The sequence below is a fragment of the Coloeus monedula genome (genome assembly GCF_965178545.1).
Source record: "Coloeus monedula genome assembly, chromosome: 4".
NCBI lineage: Eukaryota > Metazoa > Chordata > Aves > Passeriformes > Corvidae > Coloeus > Coloeus monedula.
The window spans coordinates 3,038,177-3,062,429 of record NC_138784.1 but is presented as its reverse complement, the minus strand read 5'-3'; the positions used below and the strand labels follow the sequence as shown (position 1 = coordinate 3,062,429).

The 24,253-nt window shown below is 43.6% G+C and overlaps 1 protein-coding gene across 1 annotated transcript in view; it reads right to left on the bottom strand.

Annotated features, from left to right (window-relative positions):
- The window catches only part of CACNA1C (calcium voltage-gated channel subunit alpha1 C), a gene marked incomplete at both ends in the record, with an annotated part of 458,232 nt that overhangs the window by 80,365 nt on the left and 353,614 nt on the right, over positions 1-24,253 (bottom strand). The window contains 9 exons of the mRNA XM_082279808.1: positions 2,903-3,032; positions 4,669-4,801; positions 10,965-11,034; positions 11,162-11,282; positions 12,338-12,452; positions 14,257-14,377; positions 15,201-15,408; positions 21,278-21,503; positions 22,308-22,468. Coding sequence (XP_082135934.1) covers positions 2,903-3,032; positions 4,669-4,801; positions 10,965-11,034; positions 11,162-11,282; positions 12,338-12,452; positions 14,257-14,377; positions 15,201-15,408; positions 21,278-21,503; positions 22,308-22,468 — 1,285 coding nt within the window. The remainder of the gene's footprint in view (positions 1-2,902; positions 3,033-4,668; positions 4,802-10,964; positions 11,035-11,161; positions 11,283-12,337; positions 12,453-14,256; positions 14,378-15,200; positions 15,409-21,277; positions 21,504-22,307; positions 22,469-24,253) is intronic.

Below are 24,253 nucleotides of genomic sequence, written 5' to 3'. Positions count from 1 at the left end.
TGGAGATACCCATGGCATGCACAGCAGACCACAGACAGTGCCCCTGGGGCATCACAGGAGGCAATGAGAAGTCTGGAAGTGTAAAGGAGCTTTCAAAGTATCGGCATCAAGGACAGGAATGTCCTTCACTGCCAATCAGTTGGCATCCCACAGTAAATGGGAACTTTCTCCTTGACTTATGGGACCAGAATTGAGCTCTCTTTGTTTCCAATATATTTCAACATCCCAGGCCACTTTAGTGCTGCCTACACTACAAATGTTGAATATCAAAAGCATCATGCCCATGGTTTACTGTTGTTTTACCATAATCAAGTTCTAAACCAGAAGGCCAGTAAGTGGAAGCTGTAGAAAACGGATAATTTATGAAATTTAGACCTTTGCTGCTAAAACACTAACCAACATAAAACAGGAAACTGCCTTCTCCCATCCCACAGGCGTTTATTGTATCTTAGTGCCTGTATCCTCACTCAGATTTATAAGTGGCTAAATTCTTAGAGCTTGGTATGCAGTGGGGCAGCTACTGCAAATTCCAGGGTCATTTTACATTGCACTATTTAAGCATAATCCAAATCTGGACTGATTTACAGACACTGCATGTCAAATGGGGAGATGTATCACTTACTGCTACCATATAACTCAAAAGTCTTCAGGTCACTGCTCAATTTTTAATCCCAAATTCTTCTCAAGGCTGTCTTGGGCTCTATCAAGTTTTGCTGCTTAGAGAATTTAAAAAGGGCCACTTCAAGGGGGACAGACCTCAATTTCAACCTGTATTAATTTACATACATTATGACTGGAAATATCCTTTTGCCATGTTGCTTTGTAAGTCCTGACATTTGATTATTTTATCAATGGAATAATTTTATAATCAATGGGCCAGATTCATGGGTACTCTCTGGCTGCTTTGCATGACTCCACCAACATAAAGAAGCTGTAAACTTGATTAAATGAATGATTAAGCTGTACCTGTCGCTGCTTTACCTCACCAGAGTGCTGCAAAGGAGCTAGAACACACTGGTGAATCTGCAGCTAGCAAAGATGCCCCTCACAGATGAAATAATGCCTAATGAAGTTGGCCACGGCCCCACCTGTGCAGGAAGTTCCATTTCTCAGCTGGCATGTTTATTATTATCTAAACATGAACTTGCTCTAGAATATATTAAAATGAAGGAGCACCTTGCCAAGGTGCAAACAGGAGAATATTGTGAGCCTGTGCTTGGATTTGGACTTCAAAGTCTGTTTGATCGGACTGGGCTGGCACTTCCAAACACTGCCTGAGCCCTGTGTGACACAAGAAAGACACAGCCTGCCCCAGGAAAGAAGCAGCCCAAGCCTCTTTGCTAGCCCTTGCTGGGCTCTGTCTTCCTGCTCTGGGATAGTCTGTGCCAGCAGCATCCCCAGTCTGCACGAGTCCTTGTGCACAGGCTCGTGCTGAGTGAAGGCAGAGGCAGCTTTGCTTTCAGCTTGCTTTCTTCCTTCTCCTCCCAGGCCTCCGTGTGGGCACAGGGGAGGACACAATCCTACTGTTCTACTGTCACAGTGCAAAGGCAGGCCACATTTGCAACCCACACATCTTGTCAGTGTCCCCTTGTGTGATACCTTTTAAACATCTGTACCTGCAAAAATTAAACACAGATATTCATGCAGCACCAGTGGCTTCAAATACACAAAACAATGCTTTGCCTCAAACCTTCAGCTCTTTAATCCAGGACAACCTGCTCTGACTCTTTTTTCCCCCTCTCATTTAAATCTCTCAGCTGCAGACTCTGAGACAGTTTCTGTGGCATGTCAGGAGCCCATCTGCCAGCTGACATGCTGCAGCACTGATACATATTGGCATTCAGTTATCCCTACGTGGTGGGCACCCTCATTTGTGCACAAGTGGGTTATTGGTGGCACAGGTTTGACTGGATTATTTAGCATCCTCCTTCAGGACAAAATGCAAAGCCCCTCTGAGAAATTCTCAGGCATAAACTTCCATTAACACCTTCTCTGCATGCACATATGTATTCTAGTGCATGCTCAGGCCAGGATATGTCAGGGAGCATTAAATTAAGGTTTTATTATTAAACAAGAAAAAAACATCCTACTCTTCAATCCTTGCAAACTCTTCAGGCATCAAGGCACCAAAATGCCACTGTGGACACCAGAAATCAGACATCTTGCATATGTCTGCTGACCCTTCATTTTCCTGCCATGACCCCTGACTAATGGCACAACCACTGGCAAAGTTAAGGGAGCACTGAACATTTCAAAAGGTCAGGAAAGAGGGTGAGAATGTATCTCTGTGCTGAATGCATTCCTCTTCTCCCCTCAGGCAGGTAAGGAGATGAGCACAGCATATTTTTTGAGGGTTATCTCAAATTTGATGATAGCTTTGCAGCCTGTGTTCAATAGTCTGATTCTAACCTTGATGACATCAATTTTCCTCAAAGTGACTGCATCAAACTCAAGAATGTTACTCCAAATTTACCCCAGTGAGAATAAAATAGAAATCAGGCCCTGGGCTTTTTAGTTCAAAAGGCAGCATGTGGCAGCAGAACAAATGGTCCCACAGGCACCCGAAAATTCCTCAAAATTGAATTATCTGTATCCCAATCACTGTTTCTGCAGCTCATTTCTAACGCTTTAATCCCAGGGAAGAACAATTTTGCTTCAGCCTCCTGTTCCTCCTTTCCCTGCACACACTTCTGAAGTGAACTAGAGGCCAAATCCTGCACTGACTCATGTTTCCTGCAAAACCTAATGATTTCACACGCAGCCTACAAAAGGCAGAAATCATGGAAGACAGGCACTCCCAAAGCCTCTGATGCAGCCTCTTCTGCCTTTCCTGGCTTCAGCTCATGATCTGCTCATACCACACTTGCAATACCCAGCGAGGGAAGGAGGATGTGAAGCATACTTGGTTCCTAAAGGAGAGGTGTCGCACGGGGTCCTCAGCTGCCAGGGAGATGCTGCTGAGCAAGATGAAAAATAGGATCAGGTTGGTGAAAATGTTATCGTTAACGATTCGATGGCAGTGGACACGAAACCTGCAAGAGAGAGGAGAGGCACGACTTTATCTCTCAAAGAACACCAAGACCTGGGAAATATTTCCCCCCTCCTTTTCTGCCAGCAGGACCAGAGGATTGCCCTGCAGAGCACCTTCCCTCTGCTCCAGCACAGGGACAACCTGTGCAGGGTAATGCTGGCTCTCCACATCACACAGGACTCACACTCGGTGTGTTTGGATGGAGAACAGTCACTCCCTCCTGACAGAGCTTTTTGTGATTTCCATGTGGTCTGAAACCTGCCAGCCCAGAACTATAGCCCTTGCTTTCATTTACAGAACCATTCCTGATTCATTTAGGAGCAAAGCAGCAGAAACAGGCTTTAGGGTGCCAGTGTCCTGAGCTGGGACAGGAGTGTCACTTAACAGGAGCTATGGGGGGATCTACCTTGCTAACAGGGTACAGGCCTGGCCAAATGGTTATAGGGCAGGCTGGCATCAGCAAATTACTTCTGAGAGACATTGTGCCATGCAGGTTGCGTGCTGAACATAAGCCCACTTGCTTCAAACAAGCAGGTAAAGAAGGAGCAGTGTCCCATCAAACTTGCTTACTGGAGACCATTACACCACCTTCCATATGCTGGTAGCAGGCTGTGAGGAGTTAAACCCCATAATAGCTCTGTGCACAATTCTACAGGCACTTCATTAATCTATTTAGCTCTACTCTTGGCTGTTAGGGCTCCAAGTCCCTATTATAGCAATTTTACAGATGACTGCAGAGGTTAATTTAGTTCTCCAAATGACAGGGGGTGGGTGGCACAGCTAGCATTACAGCCCATGAGCCCCAGCCATCCTCAGTCCCTCCCTGTTACACATACCCAAGGAGGAGTGGCACAAGCTCTGCTGGGAGAAAACTGGCTCTGAATTAGCAGGCACAGCCCTGCCTTCCTCTGGGGCTGCGTTTGGAGGCCAAGTCCTTAGGAGAGATACTGGAATGCAGGGTGCTGCACAGACCATTGGGCAGTGAGCTCATTGCTGCACCCTTGCAAAGACAAACTCACCTGTGTCCTACCAGCCCTGCACCCACCCAGAGGTCCTGCACGTCTGTTTTGGACAGGCAGGTGTGACAATGTGAAGCTGCATTGCAGGAGCCCGTGGGAAAAGAGTGAGGGAAGAATTGCTCTTCCCAGGCTCCCCTCAGAGCTATGGACTCTCCTCCTCCTCCTCTCATTTCTTCTTTTATGCTCATTCTTGATGTGCAGCAGTGAGCAGAGACACATGAACTCCCTGCTGGGAGTGGATTTTGAGCAGCCCTTAGGACAGGAAGCTGCTACCTCCCGCTTGATGGATTGCATGGTGGCTCTCCTGCAATTTGGACCTGAATATGATGGGGAATTCCAGCTACTGACTCGCCTCTGCCTCCCTTACTTCTGAAGTTTTCATGACTTGTCTCTTCAATCAGCCTTGCACGTGCCATGGGCTCCCATTGAATATTTTCATGGCACTCCCTACAGTTGTGGTTTCCTGAGGATTTCATGCCTTAAAGGAGATAGGGTCAAAGGAGCCTTCTGGTATGAACTGCTGAAAGGGAGCTCTGCACCTCGTAACTATTGGGGCCCAACGTGAAAGGGGTACCTGCTCTTCACCTCCTTCTTCTGGCTAACCGATCTTTTAAATACCTGTTGTTAGGACTGAAGATGAAAAAAGCACTGGCATCAGGCATGGGCACAGCCTTTTCCTTGAGGTGGAGCTCAGACATCGGGCGAGGTCGAGGGCCAACAGGCATCTCTGGTTCTTCCTCATCTTCCTCTGCTGCAAGGAGCATTTTTGTCTTTTAATGCACAATACAACCCATTCCGAAGCGCTGGGGCATTTGCCTCTGTCATAATTAAAGCTAAAAGCTAAGGACCATTAAAACAGGATGCTGAAAGCTTGAGGCTCCTTGCCCTTCCTTCCTTCGAGGCAGTGCCCTTTACCCAGGGCTCACCCTGGCAGACATTGATCTCGCCTCTCTATAAAACCATTAGTGCTGGAAAACCTACGATATTCCCACAACACTCTCCTCAGATGCTTCACAGTCCCTTCTGCAAAAAACAAATGAAAAGGCTACTTCTAATGACTCATTTGAATCTTTCTTGCTGTGGTCTAGATCCATTTTCTGTTTTCTTATTTTCCATGGACACAGAAAATTAAAAATCGCCTTCCTCTAGCAGAAAGCTTTTGCACACTTGAGGACCACTATTATGCCTCTGGGACAGTATCTGGTTCCTAGAGCAAAACAGCAGCAGCCTTTCCTGAGGTGCTGTGTCCCCCAGGTCTCTGATTATTCTTCCTCCTTGCTTCCAGATTATCCGCAGGATTAACCTGCAGCTTGAGGTTTCACTGCTGCAGAGGAGGGCTAGATTACTTCTTATATCTTGTAATACTATCTTCCTGTTAAACGTCCTCCTTGGAGATGTTTCATTAAACTTTGGCATTAATTTGCCATCAGTGTCTGATATGCACAAAGCACAGATTATTTACCACAGAGCAACAGTCTGGTCTGTCACTCCCTCCTCTGCACTCCTGCTGCTCACTGTTCCCAAAAGGGGCACTTAGACTTCATCCTTACTGAAGGGCATTTTTTTTTTTTTTTATTCTGACCAGTCCTCCAGTTCTTCAAGATTGTTTTTCTCTATTTGTGAGGATCTCCATGGAGCTGCTGCCACATCTGGAACCATGTCTGGACGAGCACATGTATGCCCCAGAACAAACAGTGAGCATATGCACACTGACTTACACTGATCAGAAAGCCTTAAAATTGTCCCCTTTTAAAATTTAGTGGGGGGAAGATTAGAAAGGTGGGAGGCTGAGTCTCTCAAACCTGACACTTATGGAGTACATCTCCAGGCAGATCAGTGAGCAACCCCAAGATAGAAAATGAGAGATGAAGGCTAAGTGCTACGTGAAAGAGAAGCTTCCACCTTTGAGGATTTCTTCTACCTGCTGAAGTCAGATGTTGTTTTGTAAATGACATGATAGGATTTTGCTATTTCAAAGATCCCAATCCTTTCACTTAATCAACAAGACAGGAAAAATCTTTAAGAAAGGAGCCTGACAAGTTTGATAAAACTGATTCATCTTCCAGGCACTGCAAAGGAGGAAACTCTAATTGAAAGGTTCATCTTGAGTCCATAAAGAGAGATAAGTTCCCAGAATGGTGTTCCTTTAGGGTGAGGTACTGTACTTGATCTGGTTACAGGACACATCAGAAAGAGCAGATGAATCAGCACAGATCCTGATCTAGATAACAGAGAGAGGAGAAAAATGCCCTTTTTGAATGCAGGCCATTATTACATGCAAATAGGATTCTTTCTTTACACTTCCAGTACCAAGAGTTCAGCTCAAATTCTCTTGATAGATCATTGCATAAATGTTTGAGCTGGTACATGGAGTCTGTACTTTTTAAGTCAGTCTGTTTTTTAACAGCTCAATTTTATGTGTAATATACTTCATAATACTCTTTCTACAGGCTGTGTTAGTTGAAGAAACATCTTTCAGAACTACTTTTTTGCATAGGACTTGTAAAACAGGTGTTAATGTTAATACTCATGTTTATGTAATATAACCATATTTTGCACTTGCACCTTTTATCTGTAGATTTCAGAGTAGGCTGACAAAAAGTGAGGTAAGCAAATTCTTTTTCTTAACAGGCCAGAAAACCAATGCCTGGGATCATGTGGGATATTTGAATCTCTTACTTAAGAAGAGTATTCTGGGTTCCTGCTCTGTGCCTTCAATGTGAGATCATTCTTCTTTTATTTCTCAGAGGGATGCTTAAAATACACTTTTAAATGGGCATGGAACAATGCCTCTGGAAAATCGACACTCAGCAGAAGAATCAGCCCCATGAAGACCATAAAGAACATTGTTCCTCTCCTCTTCTTCTCGTGTCTGCCATACAGCAAGAAATGTATTAATGACTCTGGGAACCAAATACCTTCAGACTGAAAAACACATTCAGTTCCTCTGCCATAAATAAAGAGTAATGTTCTACTTTTCACTTAGAGTCCAGGACACAGGAGAAAGGAAACACTGAGGGCCAAATTCACAAAGAATAACGTGATTCCAGCCTCATCCCAGGTCACCACCCATGCTATCTGCCTCCATATAGAAGCAGCACAGCTGCTCACATTTGTAGAAGCAAATGCGCTTTGGCTGTGGGGACAAGCACAAACGGGCTACAGTGCAATATCAGTGAGAAATTCGATGATGGGGAGGTTTTTTTTTGACTGTACAAAGACCAGAACTCTCGTATAAGGACATTATTTTGCTTCAAGCTCCCATGAATCATCCCAAGATTTACCTTCATTTGACATTCTGAATTCTTTGTCTATTTCTGTACTAGACTGCAAGACTAGCTCCCTGTCTTCCTGTAATAAACATATCATCATCATAATCCTTCTAGTGTACACAAATCTCTGGGACAACTAGTCTGTCCTTCTGAAAAAGAGGCTAGGTGATCTAAGGAGCTGCAAGTGTTCTGGGGCCAAGGAGCAACACTGTGTGGCAAACAGAGTCGGGAGGGGTTATTGAGAAAACTGGCTGAAGGAGCAGAAACAAATCAGAGAAGGAGCAAGGTAGGTTAGGAAAGACCCTCCCTTGTTAGGAAAAACAAATGAAGCGACCAATCCAAATGGTTTCTGAACACTGAATTAGGGTGAATGACGTTTTCAGAGGATGGACAGTCATGGGAAGTGCCACAGGCACTGACAGCTTAAATCATAAAGAGGAAATAGGTAGAACCAACTGGCTGCATCTAGGAAGCAACAGGATGTTTCACTTAGAGCACAGCTGAAAATGGATCCGTGTGCAAGCTGCAGGAAAAGGTGCTCCCAGCTGGGCTGGATATGGCTGCACAGCATCTCCTGCAGCACAGCCAGACTGGTCAGCAACCAGCAGAAGGATTCTGGACTGCTCAGATGTGCACAAGGGAACTGGACGGGTGTATGGGTGGGGACTGGGAAATTCTTGCTTGCCAGTGCTGGGGGAAGCCTTGAGGCCTTGCTTTCCAAAGCCAACTGCACGAGGCAGAGGTGACCTGTCACATCAGCTCTGAGAGTGCCTTGGTGTTTCTGGGCTTGATCCAGCAGAGTGGAACAGATGACTGTGGTAAATCTGATCTAATAAGGGGTTTACAAAACCTTACTGCATCTGAGCCTTATGGTTGGCTTCCATGAAGTCCAAATGTGGATTTTGTGAGCTGTTAGAGATCATCTTCACTCTTCACAAAGAATTGATAAACAATTCAGGGAACAGGCCTGTTTAGAAAAGGCATTAATGCCGTACAATGGCAAGAGATCAGGATGGTGTCCTTTTGCATTTCTAGTAGGAGACAGGAGAAAACCTGATAATCCATTCAAATTTTAGGTTGTGTTCAAAACTATGTTCAGCCAGGGATTGGCATCCCTAGGCAGCCATTAAAAATGTTTTCACTTAATTTTCCTCACTCTAACTCTATGCGTGGCTGCATGACAAAAAAAAATGTGGGTGTAGGTTTTTGTTACATAGTTCATTTGTAAGCTATTATTTCTAAGCTATCTACAGAAAGTAAATAAACCTCAATTCTATCAGCAGTAGACTTAAAATCGACATTCAGGTGACTGTTCCTTCACTTGAAAAAAAGGTAATGGTCTGCAAATCCAAGCCAGCTGAGAAACAGAAACAAAACTGTATCAAGCTGTTTTAATCTGTGCTTCTTACTAAAGACTCCCACAAACCCCTTAGCAACTGGGGATGTGTGTCCAGTAAGTGCCTGTGCCTACAGAGGTGATGGGAAGATTAAATCCAGAGTGATCTGCCTCAGGCAGAGCAAAAGCAGGACTGCACAGAGTTAGAACCACACCCTATTTCTGATAAACTGGCTATAAACATGGAAGAATACAAGAATAGCATGTGTGAGGGCTTCTTGGACTGACAATCAAATACAATGAATGGTTTTCCATTTTGCTTCTCTGAAGCCCTTGTCCATCTCCTCAAAATGAGCTCTTGTGTCCTTTTTTACCCTATCAAATCAACCTATTATCAGTCATTTATTTATCAGGAATTATGGAATAGAAGAGAAAGTGTTTTATGGCCTCTTATAGCCTGTTCCATAAGCACAGAAACACGGAAGAGCAGAGCAGGGAAGGATCACAAAAGGCCCCCTGGTTCATGCCTCTGCCAAGCCAGGTTCAGTTAATTATAATATCTAAGCCTTTTCTGGGAGACATTTTTCTGACCTGTCCTTAATGACATTCAGCAATGCTGGGCTTCCACAGCTGTCTCTGTGAATTTTTCCAGCCTCACCATTAGAAAATTCTCTTTGCTGTGAATCTTAAATCTGTTACTTCATAGTGGAGATAATTCTCCTCCTACCTGTAGAAGTCTTCTTTGTATTTGAAGATGTTTCTCCTGCCCTTCCTAAGTCAAATGACCAAGGTTCATTCAATCTTAATTCTTGCTACCTACTAGCATTGTTTTCTCCATTCTCTTCTAGACTCCTTCAAATTCAGCCCTACTTCTCTTAACCAGAGCACCCAAAATGGGATATGATATTCCAGTGGAGATCTTATCAATGGTGAACACAGTAAAACAATAGCTTTGCTCTGATTCGCTTTCACTGACCAGTGAAAACAAACCCATAACTGGACAAAAGGGTCATTCTTTCTCTGTTTATAAATCTCACTACTTGCTTGCCTTTTCAAAGACAGCAAACTGTTGCTGGCATCTGTTGAGCTTGTGATCATAAGATGCAGATCCTTTTCTCAAGGACTGTTACCTAACTAACTGTCACCTAAGATCCTTTATTTGTCAATTGTTTATTCCTGTCTATGTGTAGAGCCTGGCACTTTCAATTTCATTTAGACCATTTATCCAGGACCTCAGGAGCTCTTTGAATTCTAATGCTGCCCTCCAGCATGCTTCTTGTCCTTCCTAGCTTTGTGTCATCTACCAATGTAATAAGCATATTGCCTCTTCCATCACTCAGGTCATTAACAATGAACTGGACTGAACTCTAGACAGGCTTTTGGGTTGCACAAACTCACTTGGGCTACCACTGCTCTCCCCATAAAGGGTCTGATCATTTCTCTCCTGATCCTCTCAACCATATTTTTCTAGTCAGCTTATGAGAGCCTTGTAAGAGACAGTCAGAAGCCTTACAAAAATAAAAGAATATGATATCTACTTCTTTTCTCCTGTCTACAAGTGTTTTCAGCTCCTTTTGGAAGAAAATGAGGGTGGTTTGATGTGATTAGCTCTTGGCAAAACTATGTTGGCTGCTAGTCATCTCCTTATCTTGCGGCCATATAGTTTGTTTAATCCTTTGTTCCAGCACTTTTCCAAGAATGGAAGCTGAACTGACTAGCTCCAATCCCAACCCCCATTCAGGATCTCTTGAGCACTGTCAAAAGTTCTAAGATTTCTTCAACCAATCTTTCAAGTATCTGAGAATGAAGTTAGTTAGGCCCACCTGACTTGAAAACCAGCCTAATGCTATAGCTTGTTTCTCGAAATCCTAGGCTGAGATCTTATGCCATTAGACTTGTATTAAGGTCATGTCCTTTTTGATTAGAAAACAGTGCAAAAAGGTGTTCAGCACTTTCCCTTTCATGACTATCTGCTGTGAGACTCCCCTGACTGCTGAGGACTGAAAAAGCACACTGAAAACAGTGTCATATGTATATTTTCAAATAGGAAGATTTTTATACGATTTGATTCTCCGTAAAGCTCTGTGTTTTCCATTAAAGAGCTTCACAGAGAGCCCAGTCAAACATGACTGATCAGTATAGGGGCTGCAAAGGACCACGTCCACACCTGTGCAAACACAGGCAAGCACATCATGCTGCCCCATCATGAAGGCATTTCCAGCATACCTGCTACCACAATTTGTCTTTGTGTGCATTAGCAACTGGGGCTCCTGTTGAGTGAGGGCTAGAAGGAAGGAGATGTATACCTGGTGCTTCTGTTGTGGGATAAGGGCTCTTTTCTTCGTTTTCGTTGGGCTGATAATCATCCACATTGATCTGACAGAAATGGAAGGAGAAGCATCAAAGCCTTTGTCTGATAAAGCAGAGAGTTTTCATTCCCTTAGAAACCCAAGCTGTTCATGCCATCACTGCACAGAGAGCGCTGGCTGCCAGCAGACCTTACCTTGGTAGCAGGTGGGGATTCTCCATCAGCAGTGATTGATTTCAGCTCAATTTTCTCCTCTTTTGTCTCTTCCTCCACAGCTGTTTTTTCCATCTCCTGTTTCTTTTCGGGACTAGCAGTCCTAGCAATTTTACAAGATAAAAACCGAAGAGTTACAAAGGTGGAAAGCTGCTTCCCTTTCAGGAACTTCATGTAGTACAGCACACACCATGAGAACAATCAGCTGGCTGGAATCTCCATTCTGAGTTCAGCTTCCATACCAGTGGCTCCACCTTGTCCTCATCTGCAGGCAAAGGCAGAGACTCTGATCTATTTTTATTTAGTGTCCCTTATCTTGCAGCTTTCTCAATCGCCTGTGTTTGTGTGTGTGTTTGTGCAAATGCCTATTTTAGGTCTGTCAGCAGAGATCTCTTTGTTCACCCAATGACCAAGGACCATTTTCAACCCATATCTTGCGAACTTCCAACTACGTTGCCTACAAAAGTTTTGCCCCTCACTGCACCCCTAGAGGGAGGGAAATCTGCTGAGTTGCATGCAGGATGAAGCAGAAAGATGTACACAAGAGATCCCCTCCAAGCAGCCTGGAAGACAGTGAATAGAAATAACCAGTGAGGAGAGGCTTCCCTGCTGCTGGCAGCTGGGAATGACAGAGAAGCTTCGTCTCATCCAGCTTGTGCCCCTAAGTGTCTGCAGAAACACTAAAAGAACTGGCAAGAGAAGAACAGCATGTGGCATCAAAAGAAAAAGAAGCTGCTAAATCTCATCATGGGAATGACAGAAAATATGCCTCGTGGCCCAAAACAGTCGGAACATAGTAGGGAGATTCAAATGGGATTGACACCATTTCACACTCAGTCTCTGCTGCTGCTCTGAAAGCTCATCAGTAACCCAGACTTCCTTTCCTCTGCTCACATCACTGCAGCTGGGGGGACTCCCAGCTCACAACACTTCCTTTTCTTATGGTTAGAATTCCTTTGCATAAAAATTTATATATACATAATTCCATCTATAATCACATTAATCACATATGTAATCTATACACATACAGACAAGTTATATATATTACATATACACACGTGTGTGTATAGACATCATATACATACATATATATATATATATATATCCTGTGTGTAATTACAGGAATGTATGCAGATAGGTGTATGCAAATGGATTTACCTAGCTAGCTTTTTCCTTTCTTTTTCCTCTTCCTCCTCTTTCTGTGCAGATGTTAAACTCTCAGCATCAGCAAGGTTGTCCACAGCAATGGCCAAAAATACATTCAGCAGGATATCTGTTTGTGTGCTACTTAAAGAAAATGGGCTTTGAAAACTGCAGAAAAAGATTATACCAAAGGTTTCTTAATTGAAAAGTTTTAGCAACCTGTCATCAGATCTCTTGGATTTTCCAAACTTCCATTTCACACAACTGCATATCCATCATGCACAAACCTACACCTTCCTTCCACACAGATAACACACTTCGTGGGTTTTCAAAATTTCACAACAGAGTGGCTCATATAAAACATCTAAGCCTAGATTTACATTTTAGTTTCCAGTTTCCCAAGAGTGTCTCCCTTTGTGCAGAGAATCCCACTGAACATAAGAGAAACCCTGAATGCTTTGCATCTTCTGACAGTTGAGGTTACACGAGTGGATTTTATGGACAGCAAGCACAGTACTCTGATGAGTGTTTCCAAGGTTCATTTAGTCTGGACAGTGAAGGGTTGAGCTGACAACTCTGCCACCTTCCAGCAGAATCCATGCATGGCCCATCATGCCCATGTAGCTGAAGGGCATGGAATCACAACTGTTTTCTTGTCTTACCAGTCAGTGTTCACATCTCATGTTACAAATCTGTCCATAAGGTCATTTTACAAATTTCTTGAGTGTAGGTCTTATTATACCGTGATAACTTTTAAGCAAACCCTGTTCAAGGCTTATTCTGGACATACAGAGATCCCCCCTCCCTGGGCTCCAAGGTCTAAAGGCTCCAAAGTCAGCCAGCATGCAGATTTGTGTCACGTTTTCACAAGGAGATCCAAGTTGTAGAGTTTTTTTTAAGCTGTCAGCCAGATTGCCTACCTTGACCTTCAGATAAGTGGAATTGCACCACCTCACTTTGAAGTGAGGGCATGCAGGTCAACTGAAACGTCAAATGACAGGGTTTGAGAGATCTGAATTATGGGCAAAGGCCAGAGGAGCTGGGTTGAGTCTACAAGGTGGATTTTTAGAAGCATCAATATAAAAGGAAATGTCACCTCTGACACAGGAGGGCCATTTATTAGGGAAGCAGAAACTAAACATGGACAAATTTGCAGCAAACTGAGATGGGGAACAGAATGGCAGCTCTATGTGATATGCAAATTCCTGTGAAGAGACACTCACAGCCTCATCATGCAATGTGCTTTGTGCCTCCTAGGGTATGTACAGTGCCCTCACTTCACCTTGAAGCCAGAGAGAACTGAAGTTACTCAAGACCAGCACAGGCTGGAAGATAACAGAGCACACAATTTTCTGTCTGAAGAGCACACAGATTGCAGGGACTGAAATGGAACAGGGGTCCTGTTGGTTTATACATGAATTAATATATGATCTGACATGAATCAATTATGTCAAACATACGTTACTCCTATTATAGCATTTGTATATAGTATATTGCAGATTATACATTATTTTTATTCCACATAAGGCTTGGATGGAAGCACATGGAATATACTACTAAAAAAGCAATCAAAGTAAAAGATATGCAGTAGGTACTGTAGGAACACACAGAGATTAGTTTGTAGAGAAGGCAGGAAAGAAAAACCTATGAGAGAATTAAAGGGAATGAAGAATAAAAACATTAAACACATAAAGATACTAAATAAAAGCTAGCATGTGGAAGTGGCATGTAGCTGGCTCTTACAACTGTTAATATGCCTTAGCACCAGCTAAAATTAAACAAATTATTTAACTTTTGGCAGTGCAAAGCCAAAATTCAGACCTAGGGAAAAGGCAAACACATGAGGTAAGAAATCCACTATTTTCTGACACAACAAAGTAAATAGTGGTTTTAATTCATCCCCTCTTGCAGAAAAGAGTAGCATCAAAGGATACAGTTTCCACAGATGAAGAGGATGATGAAGTAAATACAGACCAACATTCCTGGAAAAGAGGGGCCGCCATAAGCCATGATCCCATCATACATCACCGAATTCCAGTCCTCCCCAGTCAGGATCTAAATGACACATTCCCACCAATAAGGGATACAGTGTTAGACCACACAGAGAATTTGAAAACCCCATTAACACAAAGATATCCACTGTCCTAGAGAACACCCCCTCCCCCAGGATGGAGCTGATGGAGACTCTGGCTGTGTCCATCTAGAACATTAAAAAAAACACCAAACCCAAACAACAAACCACAGAACAAAGAAAATGCAAAGAAGGTCTGTGCTTAAAGTGTGAAAAACCCCAAACAGTGTCTCCTTGAAGATGATAGCTGAAGGCAAATGGCTCTCCCAGACAACTCTGTTCGAGTCTCCCCACTTGCTGCAAGCATTTCCCTCCCACGAGCCTGTGGTTTCAGACAGGCTGCACAGCCTCTAGCACTGCCCTCAGCACAGCCCTCCAGGCTGTTTCCCTTCTCCTCACATGTCAGTGAAATCCTCATCCTGATGCTCTTGATGGATCACTCCCAAAACTGCAGAGGGCTTAAAGGCTGCGGGATTACTTCTGCGGGGCTGTGAGCACATATTTGTTCCCCAGCGCGGGGAGGACAGCAGCAGGGCTGGGCTTTGGCACGCTGTGCTGCCCTGGGACATGGCAGTGGCTGTTCTCTTGCCCTGCCCTGCAATGACCCAGTGGCCTTGCAGCACAGAGGGGTTTTATCCTCGTTTCCCACTTTGAGAGGGAATGCCGTGTGCTGGCAGCACAACCAGGCACCCTGCTCCTGCAGCTGTTAGGGTCATGTGCTGTCCTGGGGACTGTCAGGCTGCAGGACCTATCTTGCCCCATGGAAACACAACGTGCTGGCCCCACAGGGACCACTCGTGCCCTTACCTGAAACACAGTCAGGAGGGACTGAGGGAAGTTGTCAAATGTACTCCTCCTGGTCTGCATCTCATCAAAGTTAAACTTGCCCCCAAAGAGCTGCATCCCCAGGAGGGAGAAGATGATGATGAAGAGGAAGAGAAGCAGCAACAGGGAGGCAATGGAGCGGACTGAATTCAGGAGTGAAGCCACAAGATTACTCAGGGAGTTCCAATATCTGGGAGAGAAAATAGAAGCAGTTAAAATTCCTTCAGTTTGAGACAGGTGCTCATGGACTGCACAGGATATTGGTTCAGGCTGCCTTCTGTGTAAAGCAGGCATTTCCAAACACCCTGTTAAGCCGTGAATCATTGATGTGCTTCCCTAAGATAACGAGACCTACTGCAGCTAATGAGTAATTTTACTACCACACGTGTACATGCACAATTCCTTCCACCCCCCACTCCACACACACACCCAGAAGATTATTACAGCCCTCTCCATCTAAGGCTCTGCTCATCTTATATCAATATACCGTGATTAGTTCTTGCTGCTTCAGTGAGTTACATTCTAACCAACCTCATTACAACACTCACAGATGCTATGGCAGCCAGAATACCTCACTCCAGAGAATGGCCTGTAATAACTAACAAGAACAGATGGGGAAACTGTTTGGATGCGAATACAAACTTGCCCAAAATTTGGTGTGTGTGTGTGTAAGTGCTTGGGCTCACTCACAGAGAGGTTGCTGAGCTCTCTGGGATTGAGAGGGAAGATACCAATGCTCCTTTTACAAGGACCCTAAAACAAGCTCCAGATCTACATTCATTTGGAAGAGCACAACATCACTGGGTTTTTTGGTTATCAAACCTTCTATACTTCCTCAAACAGGCTGCAGAACATTTTCAAATGGCTTCATTCAAGAGAGAGGCTGGTTAAGACCTGTTCTCCCAGTGCAGTCAGGCTTGTGCCCAGTTCTGACTCATGTATGATGCAAGGAAAGGATCTTCTTGCCCTTGTGATTCCACTTTAGGGTTCAAAGAGTTGCTGCAGCATGTTTGCTGCAGCACATAAGTTTGCACTCTTTGCCAGCCTGCAGAGTAGTCATGAGCTGGAAAGAGGCTTTAGAAAAAATTTCTAAAGAATTCACCACATCACCCATGAAGCAGCTTCCGCTTTGGTCTTGCATCTGCTCAATCACTCCTATCTACTGCTTAGCTGGTCACGAGCTCTTCTCTTTTGTGCTTTGAGGCTGCCACAGCTTTCAGATTGGGCTGAAGATTAGCTGACACCTTCCAGTCGTCTCATTTTGATGCACATTATTAGCAAACCTCAACAGCTTTCAGCAAGCCAGCAATGCTTGCCTGTGTTCTTCCTTCTACCTGGCCTGCCACCATGCTTTGAGAATCCACCCAGGACAATGTCCTCCAGTCCCTTCTCCTAAAGCCCATAACTTTGAACTTTCTTTACTCAGAGGATTCTGCATTTCTAACCACATTGTCCTTGAAGACAGAAGTTCCATGTAAAAAGGATGGCAGACTGGTGCTCTGGCTCTTTTATGGAAGCCTGATCCTTCAACTCATAATTTTTTTCTGAAGGTAGTATATTCATTAGAGACAAAGGTTCTTAAAATCACAGTTAAATTAATATTTTTCAAGTATCAATCCAAAAAGAATACTTTTCTTGTCCCATGGAAGGCAGGACTGCCCGAGCAGCCCAATCACTGCAGGAAGGTTAGCAATCTGATCTGCAGAGGGACATGGCCATGTCCTCTCAAGGTCAGCAGCGGGTTCATCTCCAAGGACGGAGCTTCAAAGAGAGCTGTGATGTTTTCCCTCCAGCCCAGCTTCAGCACTTCAGAGAAAACTAGAATGCTTTAAAGTTTAACTGCAATTAAAGAGATGAGCAATGAAAAACTACAGAGCAAAGGTAAGGGCATGGAAGCTGTGGGCTCAGTGCCACTGAATATCCACACGGAATGTGCAATGTAACAGCTCCCTGTGTTTGCGTTTATGCTTACAGCTCACATACTTTCACACTTTGGAAAGAAGGGGAAGTGACACAGGAGAAGGGAAAAATTCATTCTGATGAAAGTCAAATGAATTCAGCATCCTTAAAGCAGTTGTTGATGGGCTCCAGAATATCTCCAAGTCCTCCAATGTCAGCCAGGACACACATTTTCTAGGTCTTTCTCGCAGTACCCTTAAGAAGCAGTAAAGTTGAGCAGTCTGAACAGTCCCAGTGACTCAATTTAAGTTTAAATGACTTACTATCTCAACTCACAACTCTGCAGACTTCTATCAGCTCTGCATTCCTTACCAATAGCTCAATACCTGGGATTCAGATTCCTATATAAGTATCAAGCTTCAAGCAATTAACTGAGATGGCCCGGTGATAAGATTAGTGCTGTTTTATCTGTGTACTGGTGCTAGCTAGAAAGACAGCACCATTAGAAAAGTAAACAAACCTATCAAGGGAAAAAAAAAAAGAGAAAAAGGAAAAAGGAGAGGATAAGAAATGCTTGACTGATTAGGATGTGAAAATAACAACAGTGTTATCTCAGGGTTCTAGAAGCCTGACCTGAGGTTACCATCTGTCACATTCGGTGGTTGCAGAACTAACATGAACTCCCCCAAAGGGAGATCTGGGATTACTCAGTGAAACACGAGGTTTTTAACTCAGCAATGGTTGAAGCCCAAAGAAGAAGGGTCTCACTACTTCACCCTCTCTGGTTAGCCCCTTACTACAAAGGAAAAAACAGCACTGGATGCTGGATGGAATAGGAGGTTTTGGACCAAGCAGCTTTTAATGGGAAGTATGAGAGAAAGCAGTGCTGCTGCCTCAAACTTTTGGGGAAATGAATGTGCCTCTTAACAGCTCCCACTGCAGATTCCAGGCCCTTGAGGGTGCCAGTGAACGAGGTACTGCAAAACCCCAGGTGAGCGGGACATGGATGTGATCCCTGCTTCAAAGTGGAGGAGTGATGCAGAGAAGCCAAATGGTTTGCTCAACATCTCACACAATAATCAATTGCAGAACTGGACTAGAACTTAATGTGTTCTACTCTCTTCCCTCTCCTCTCTCTCCATTGCCTTCCACCATGTCTTTATGATCACATCACTGGTGATCATAGATGCAGGGCTTAAAACAGCAGCAACAGCTGGCAGACTCACTATTGGAGAGCTTCCCACCCTGTTTATCCGATATAAAACCACTTTGACAGTGATTTTTGACAGAAGGTACAAAAACCAGGGCACCCCTACAATTAACAGCGACTTACCTAGTGGCAGGATTAGGTATAAAACATCAAATTTCTGTATGCTGTTGCAAATGAAATGATTTATATTTTGCATATAAAGGACTATAGTACCTATAAAGCAGGAAAGGATTATTTATAATGAGAAAATAATTTGTCTTCTCATAGCAAAGTGAGATGTTCTGCACAGCATTTTAAAAATTAGGGAGAATAAAACAAACAGATTATATTGTCTGCTTGTCTAATGTATTTATAATCTTGGAAGAAATGTTTGCTCTTGACATTCTAAACAGTGTTTCTAAAATGATGCATTGTTCATCTGATGGTGTCTTTATTTGTTTCTATTCTACTGTGGAGCTTCTTGTAGAATTGTATCATCTTGATGACCCAGAATTTGCTTGTGCATGGTGTCTACCATGGAAAACCCATACAAATATATAAAGAATAGTCTACCCACTGATACATTCTCACCAGAGTAATTTTCCAGCTTTGTGCCTTTTAAATGTTCTAGATTATCATAATTCTCACCTCCACTGTATGTCCCCATGCCCATGATGTATATGATGCCCATGAATGTATGTTTGATATAAAACACGACACTGTCATTCCTCCTACCCCTCCCAGTGTTCCAGTGTTGTATCTTTCTGTACTATCATTGCACTCAGGTGGGATATTCCACCAGTGCTGATCATGTCACTAATAAATCCTCATTGTATTTAGTGAATAATAGAAAAAAATTATAATTTACTAGAGAAGGTAAAAGTTTTGCTTTAATGCCAAAATATTCTGTCCTGCAGTAAGGCATGAATGGGCCTAAAATACTGCTTTGGAGGCTCTTGTTAGGGCCTTCCACATGAGGGTGAACTTCACCAACAGAGGGAAGAATTATGAAGAAAATTATGAATAATTACAAAACATATAAATTCGAAACTACTGCAGCCTACTTGTCAATATTTTAGGAACAGGAAAGAAAGAAAAATCTGATTAATACATTATGCATCATGAGTTCTTCCTTAGCTCTGTGCTTTACACACAGACCCATGCACAAATTGCAGGAGATATATTCCAGGTAACACTTTCTTCCATGAAATATTGTACTTTAATTGTTCTGCAGAAAGAAGGCAAGTATAACAAGTCCTACTGCTGATTGGTTCCATCCTCACATCTCTGCCAGAAGCTTTAGCAATATTTGAGTACTCCACAAGCTCACGCTTTCTAAAGCATTAATAATATTCTCTCAGTGTTTGCCTTTCTGTTAGAGAATTCTCTTAGCTAGCTTATATATTTTGTGCAGGAGTGGAGACACGTCTTGAAAAAAGAATGACCTCTCCAGGATGCTATGTTGAAGCTCATGCTTTTACAGCTATTGGTTTGTTGCCCCGGGTGTATCTGATTACCCAGTGCCTGAAACAGCTACTGCTTTCCTCAGAAACCAGGCCTGGGAGTCGGTAATGGGTACACTTCAGACCCAAAGATCCAGGAAAAACAGTCCCCAGACCAGAGAGCCCCACTCTTTCTGAAAGAGCAAAGATGCCTTTCTTGCTGGAAACCCTTGTGTCCCCTCTCTGGAAAGGAATGTTCCCCTCTGGAATGTTTTCCCCTCTTCTATGGTCACACATCTAAACTGACCACTTTTTCCTCCTTTTGAAATAGTTCTAGGCTTGCTTTGGCCTCTCTCTCTGAGACTGTGAACTGATTTTCTGCCTCTGCCATCTGACCCTGAAATCCATCCATCCTGCCAGAGATCTGAGCCTCAGAAGCTTTAAGGGCAAATCTTGTATGATACACATGTCCAAGCCTGTTGTTTTTTCCTGCCTCTCAGCTCAGCCATCTTGACTATCTTCCAGTTTTGGACTTGTTTTTCTTATGTGCTGTGTTTTCTATCTCAAATTTGTCAGCAATTTCCTCTGGTGGGGTGTGGGGGGGTGTTACAGGGATTGTAGGGACATTTTGGAAGCTGAGTATGCAGAAGAAGCACTCTTTCACCACCCCAGTCAAGCTTCTTATAAAGTGCTGACTGGTACCCACATGGGAAAAGACAGACCTGGTGCTGCTTGGATAGTACTTGGATAGACTTGTTTCAAGAGCTCTGGGTAAGTTTGGAGCTGATCTCTCCTACAAACTCCCCTCAAGCTGAAAAAGCCCTGTCACACCGAGCTGGTGTTTTGGTTGTGCCTGGCTCAGCAAGCAGTGACTGTTTAATAGATATCACTGTGCCTTTGTGCAGAGGGAGAGGGAAAAGAACAAAAAGGAAGAAGAGGAGATACTGGAAGCTGGAAAAAGTCTGGTTTCTTCATAAAGCTGCTGCTTCATGCTGGACTCCCTGGAAGGGGAATAGCTGGCAATATCCTTTGCCTATAGCTGCTGGTGTTGGCACAATCTCCCACTCGGGTCACTGTTGAGCCTACTAGGGCTGGCATGGGCTCCTCACTCAAATGTTCTTTTGGCTCAAAGCAGTCTTTCAGGCTCCTCTCTGTCACCAAAAAGCATCAGAGAAGGTCACAAGGCTATCTGCTGTTTTGGTTTTCTCTGTCTTTTGCAGGGGACTGTAAGAGCCTGAGCTCAGTTCACACTGTTCCAGATTTCAATTTAGCACTTTACACAGTATCAGGTGTCTCCAGCTGCCTATGCCAGACTCCTCAGCACTCACATCAGGGTTAGATATCCAGTCTGTACAGCCCTCCCCACCCTGCTACAGACTTCAGAAGATGAGGACTGCTAATCTAGTGCTCTCACTGCCTAATTAGTGGCAGAAAAAGTGAAAATAAACAGGCCCGTGAGTGACCTGTACCTCTACATGTTGTGCATTGAGCAGTAGCCCTCCTCCAGTCCCAAAGAAGCAATAAAGTACCTTGTGATTTTAAATATTCTCAGGAGTCTGACACATCTCAAAACCGAAATGCCCAGCGGTGACATGATCTTTGTCTCCACCAGGATCGTTTCCAGGATGCCTCCACACACAATGAAACAGTCAAAGCGGTTGAAGAGGGACACAAAATAGGCCTGGAGACCAAGGCTGTACATCTTCAGCAGCATCTCTGCCGTGAAAAGAGCTAGCAGCACCTTATTGGCAGTGTCTCATGAAAAACAAAAAGAAACAGATTAAGGAAACTTAGTCAAAAGATCATCACAACTAATCCTTGGCCCTTGCTTCTAAGAAAGCACTTTAAGGATCAGTCTTAAAAGTGAACTTCACATAAGCTTGGGTCAAAGAATGAACTTGGAAAGCGTGGGCATCTCATTCACAGAAATGTTTTAGCAAGATGGTTACAGCAGTTCCTGCGTACTGCACATACAGCTGCAATGTATTACACAACCTCCAGTGGCAGGGACACGCCTTCCTGTGCACAACCTGCCTTCACACCCATCATCTGCAGAGGAGGGTGGGAATAGAGGAGCTGCTGTGCTACCTACTGTTGCTTAATTAAGCCTTTTCAGCTGCTCTCACCTCCAGAGAGAATTCAGAATTCTGTTCTGCAGACAGAAAAACTTCACAAATCACTCTTCATCATCTCCCTAATAATCAGAATTTATAATAAATGCCATTTCAGGGGAAACCTTGGACAATGTGGGGCTCCCAGTAGCTATCCATAAATTGGGAATCCAGTTGCTGCAAATATAAATTAAGCATAAACACCTGATTTCACTTCCACCCAATGGAATACTGCTTTGACTGGAAACGAGGTATTTACATTTTTCCTGTAACTTCTCCCACAGCAGGCAGGTAAGTTTATTGTATTATTTAAGATCCTCCACAGACACAGGACTGTTTGGAGCTGTGCACACTCCTTTCACATTGTGTGGTTTAACGCATCAGCTCTTCTCTCAGCTCCCTTTTTTGACACTGACCGTAATAAACAGAACCAGCAGCTTCTGCTCACCTTGGACCTCCGTGAGCCAGTCTGGCTGGTTGTAGTGCTCAGAGGCAATGGTGAGGGTGTTGAGAAACACGAGGAAGATCACCAGCCAATAGAAAACATTGGACTTGACAGCAGCACGGCACTTCCTTCTGCAGAATCGATTCCATCGGCGCCAGTAGCGACTTGAAAAATTGAAGAAGGAAAAGTTCTTTTCAGATAGGGATCTTTAGGTGATTGCAGCTCTCTGTCAAGGGAGACTCTAGTCTTGATTTATTGCTCAAGAATGGTAGAGAGTAACTCAAGTTCACCCTGAGAAATACTCTCTCATCAGTGTCAACAGTGGTGAACATCCCTCGTTCTAGCTATAGGAATAAAGTTAGTCCTAAACCAATTTGCAAGGTCTTCAAGCACTATCTTAGTCTGATTAAGACATCCTCTGCAGATACCCTGAGAGGTTTTTTAGCTCAGTTGCCACAAAAATAAATATTCTCCTTGTATTTGATGCTTGTGGCCTGCAATGGGACCTTGCCCAGCCTCAGGATAGTCAATAGAAAGATACTCTGTCACATGGAGCTGAAGGATTAAGTCCTTGGACAGGTGAGGTCAAATAATATCCAAAGAATAGTTCCAGCAACATTTTCAGCAACATTCAGGAGTAAGCCCAATACAAGGGCTAGTTCTGAAAGAAATCCTGAGGCCCGGGGGCTTCAGCATCTCACCTTCATGCCTGGAACTAAGGGTACCATTTGCTAATCAAGAGACTTTTTAAAGTTTGCCTTCCATGAACACATCCCCTTGTGTCACTGATTTCTCAGGATAATTACTAACTACAGAAGATATTTAAAGCTAATTACACACCTCCTACTCTTCAGAATTTAACTTGCATAGCAACCCGTTTCCAGGCAACACTTGCCACTGTATAATAAATCTAATAGTTTTATATAGGTACTACATACATATGTGTGTGTGTCTGAAGGGCCACACACACGCACAATGTTTCAGGAGAAAGAACTTTTCTTGGCTACTCTTGTCCTGTGTATAATTTCCAGTGGCAAACCACAGCCATGCTTGAGGATCAGGGTTCACATCTGTAGGAACTAAAGCCAGACGATGCAAACGCAACATGGATGAGAATTTGGCAACAGCATTTCAACGGGTGGTCAAATTTACAGTGTTTTACCTATGCAATTTGTAAAGGCACCCAGTCCCTCACAAACAGATACATTGTGTGTTTTGCAGTGCATTTGGGACAAGAAATAACCTTCCCAACTTCCAAAGTGGGCACCACACTTTGACATTGATGTTGTCATTGAACTATTTGCAATCCCACACGCTTTTGCGTGTACTCGTGCACAAATGTGCATGCACATGACAGTGTATGTAAAGATTGTGCTTATATCTACAACCTTTACATGGGGATGTCATATATGTGCATCCCTAAATTGACATTGCTCCTTAGGTAACTGGAAGCACACACTTACTTGCTCCAGTTTTTCTGAAAATTCATCTAGTTTTTCTGTAAAATTGACTTTGGATTCAGGATTATGGAGGCAGCTGAGCTCCTACCAAAGGGGTAGAAGTGAACCTTAACAACCAAGATCCATGAGTTCAGTCAGCCTCCCCAGTGAAATCCCACAAATGGCCACCTTGGGACTGCTTCACTTTTCCAAAACCTCTAAGTCAACAGAGAACCAAACGCCACCAGAGAAGCACCCCACGTTCCAGGGTGAACAGGAGAGTTTCACAAGTAAGATGGAAACTTCACCAGTTGAAATATTTACAATCAAGCAAAGCAGAGCAGTGCAACAGAGAGCCTTGAGCTGACAGGGTTGATGTTGATGGATGTAGTATAATTATGGGGTTGAAGTGGCTTTTTATTTCTGATTTTATGTTTTATGGTTTGATATACATAGATAGCATAGATAGGTACTTCAGAGGTCAATAGTCCCTGTGCCTTATTTCAGTAC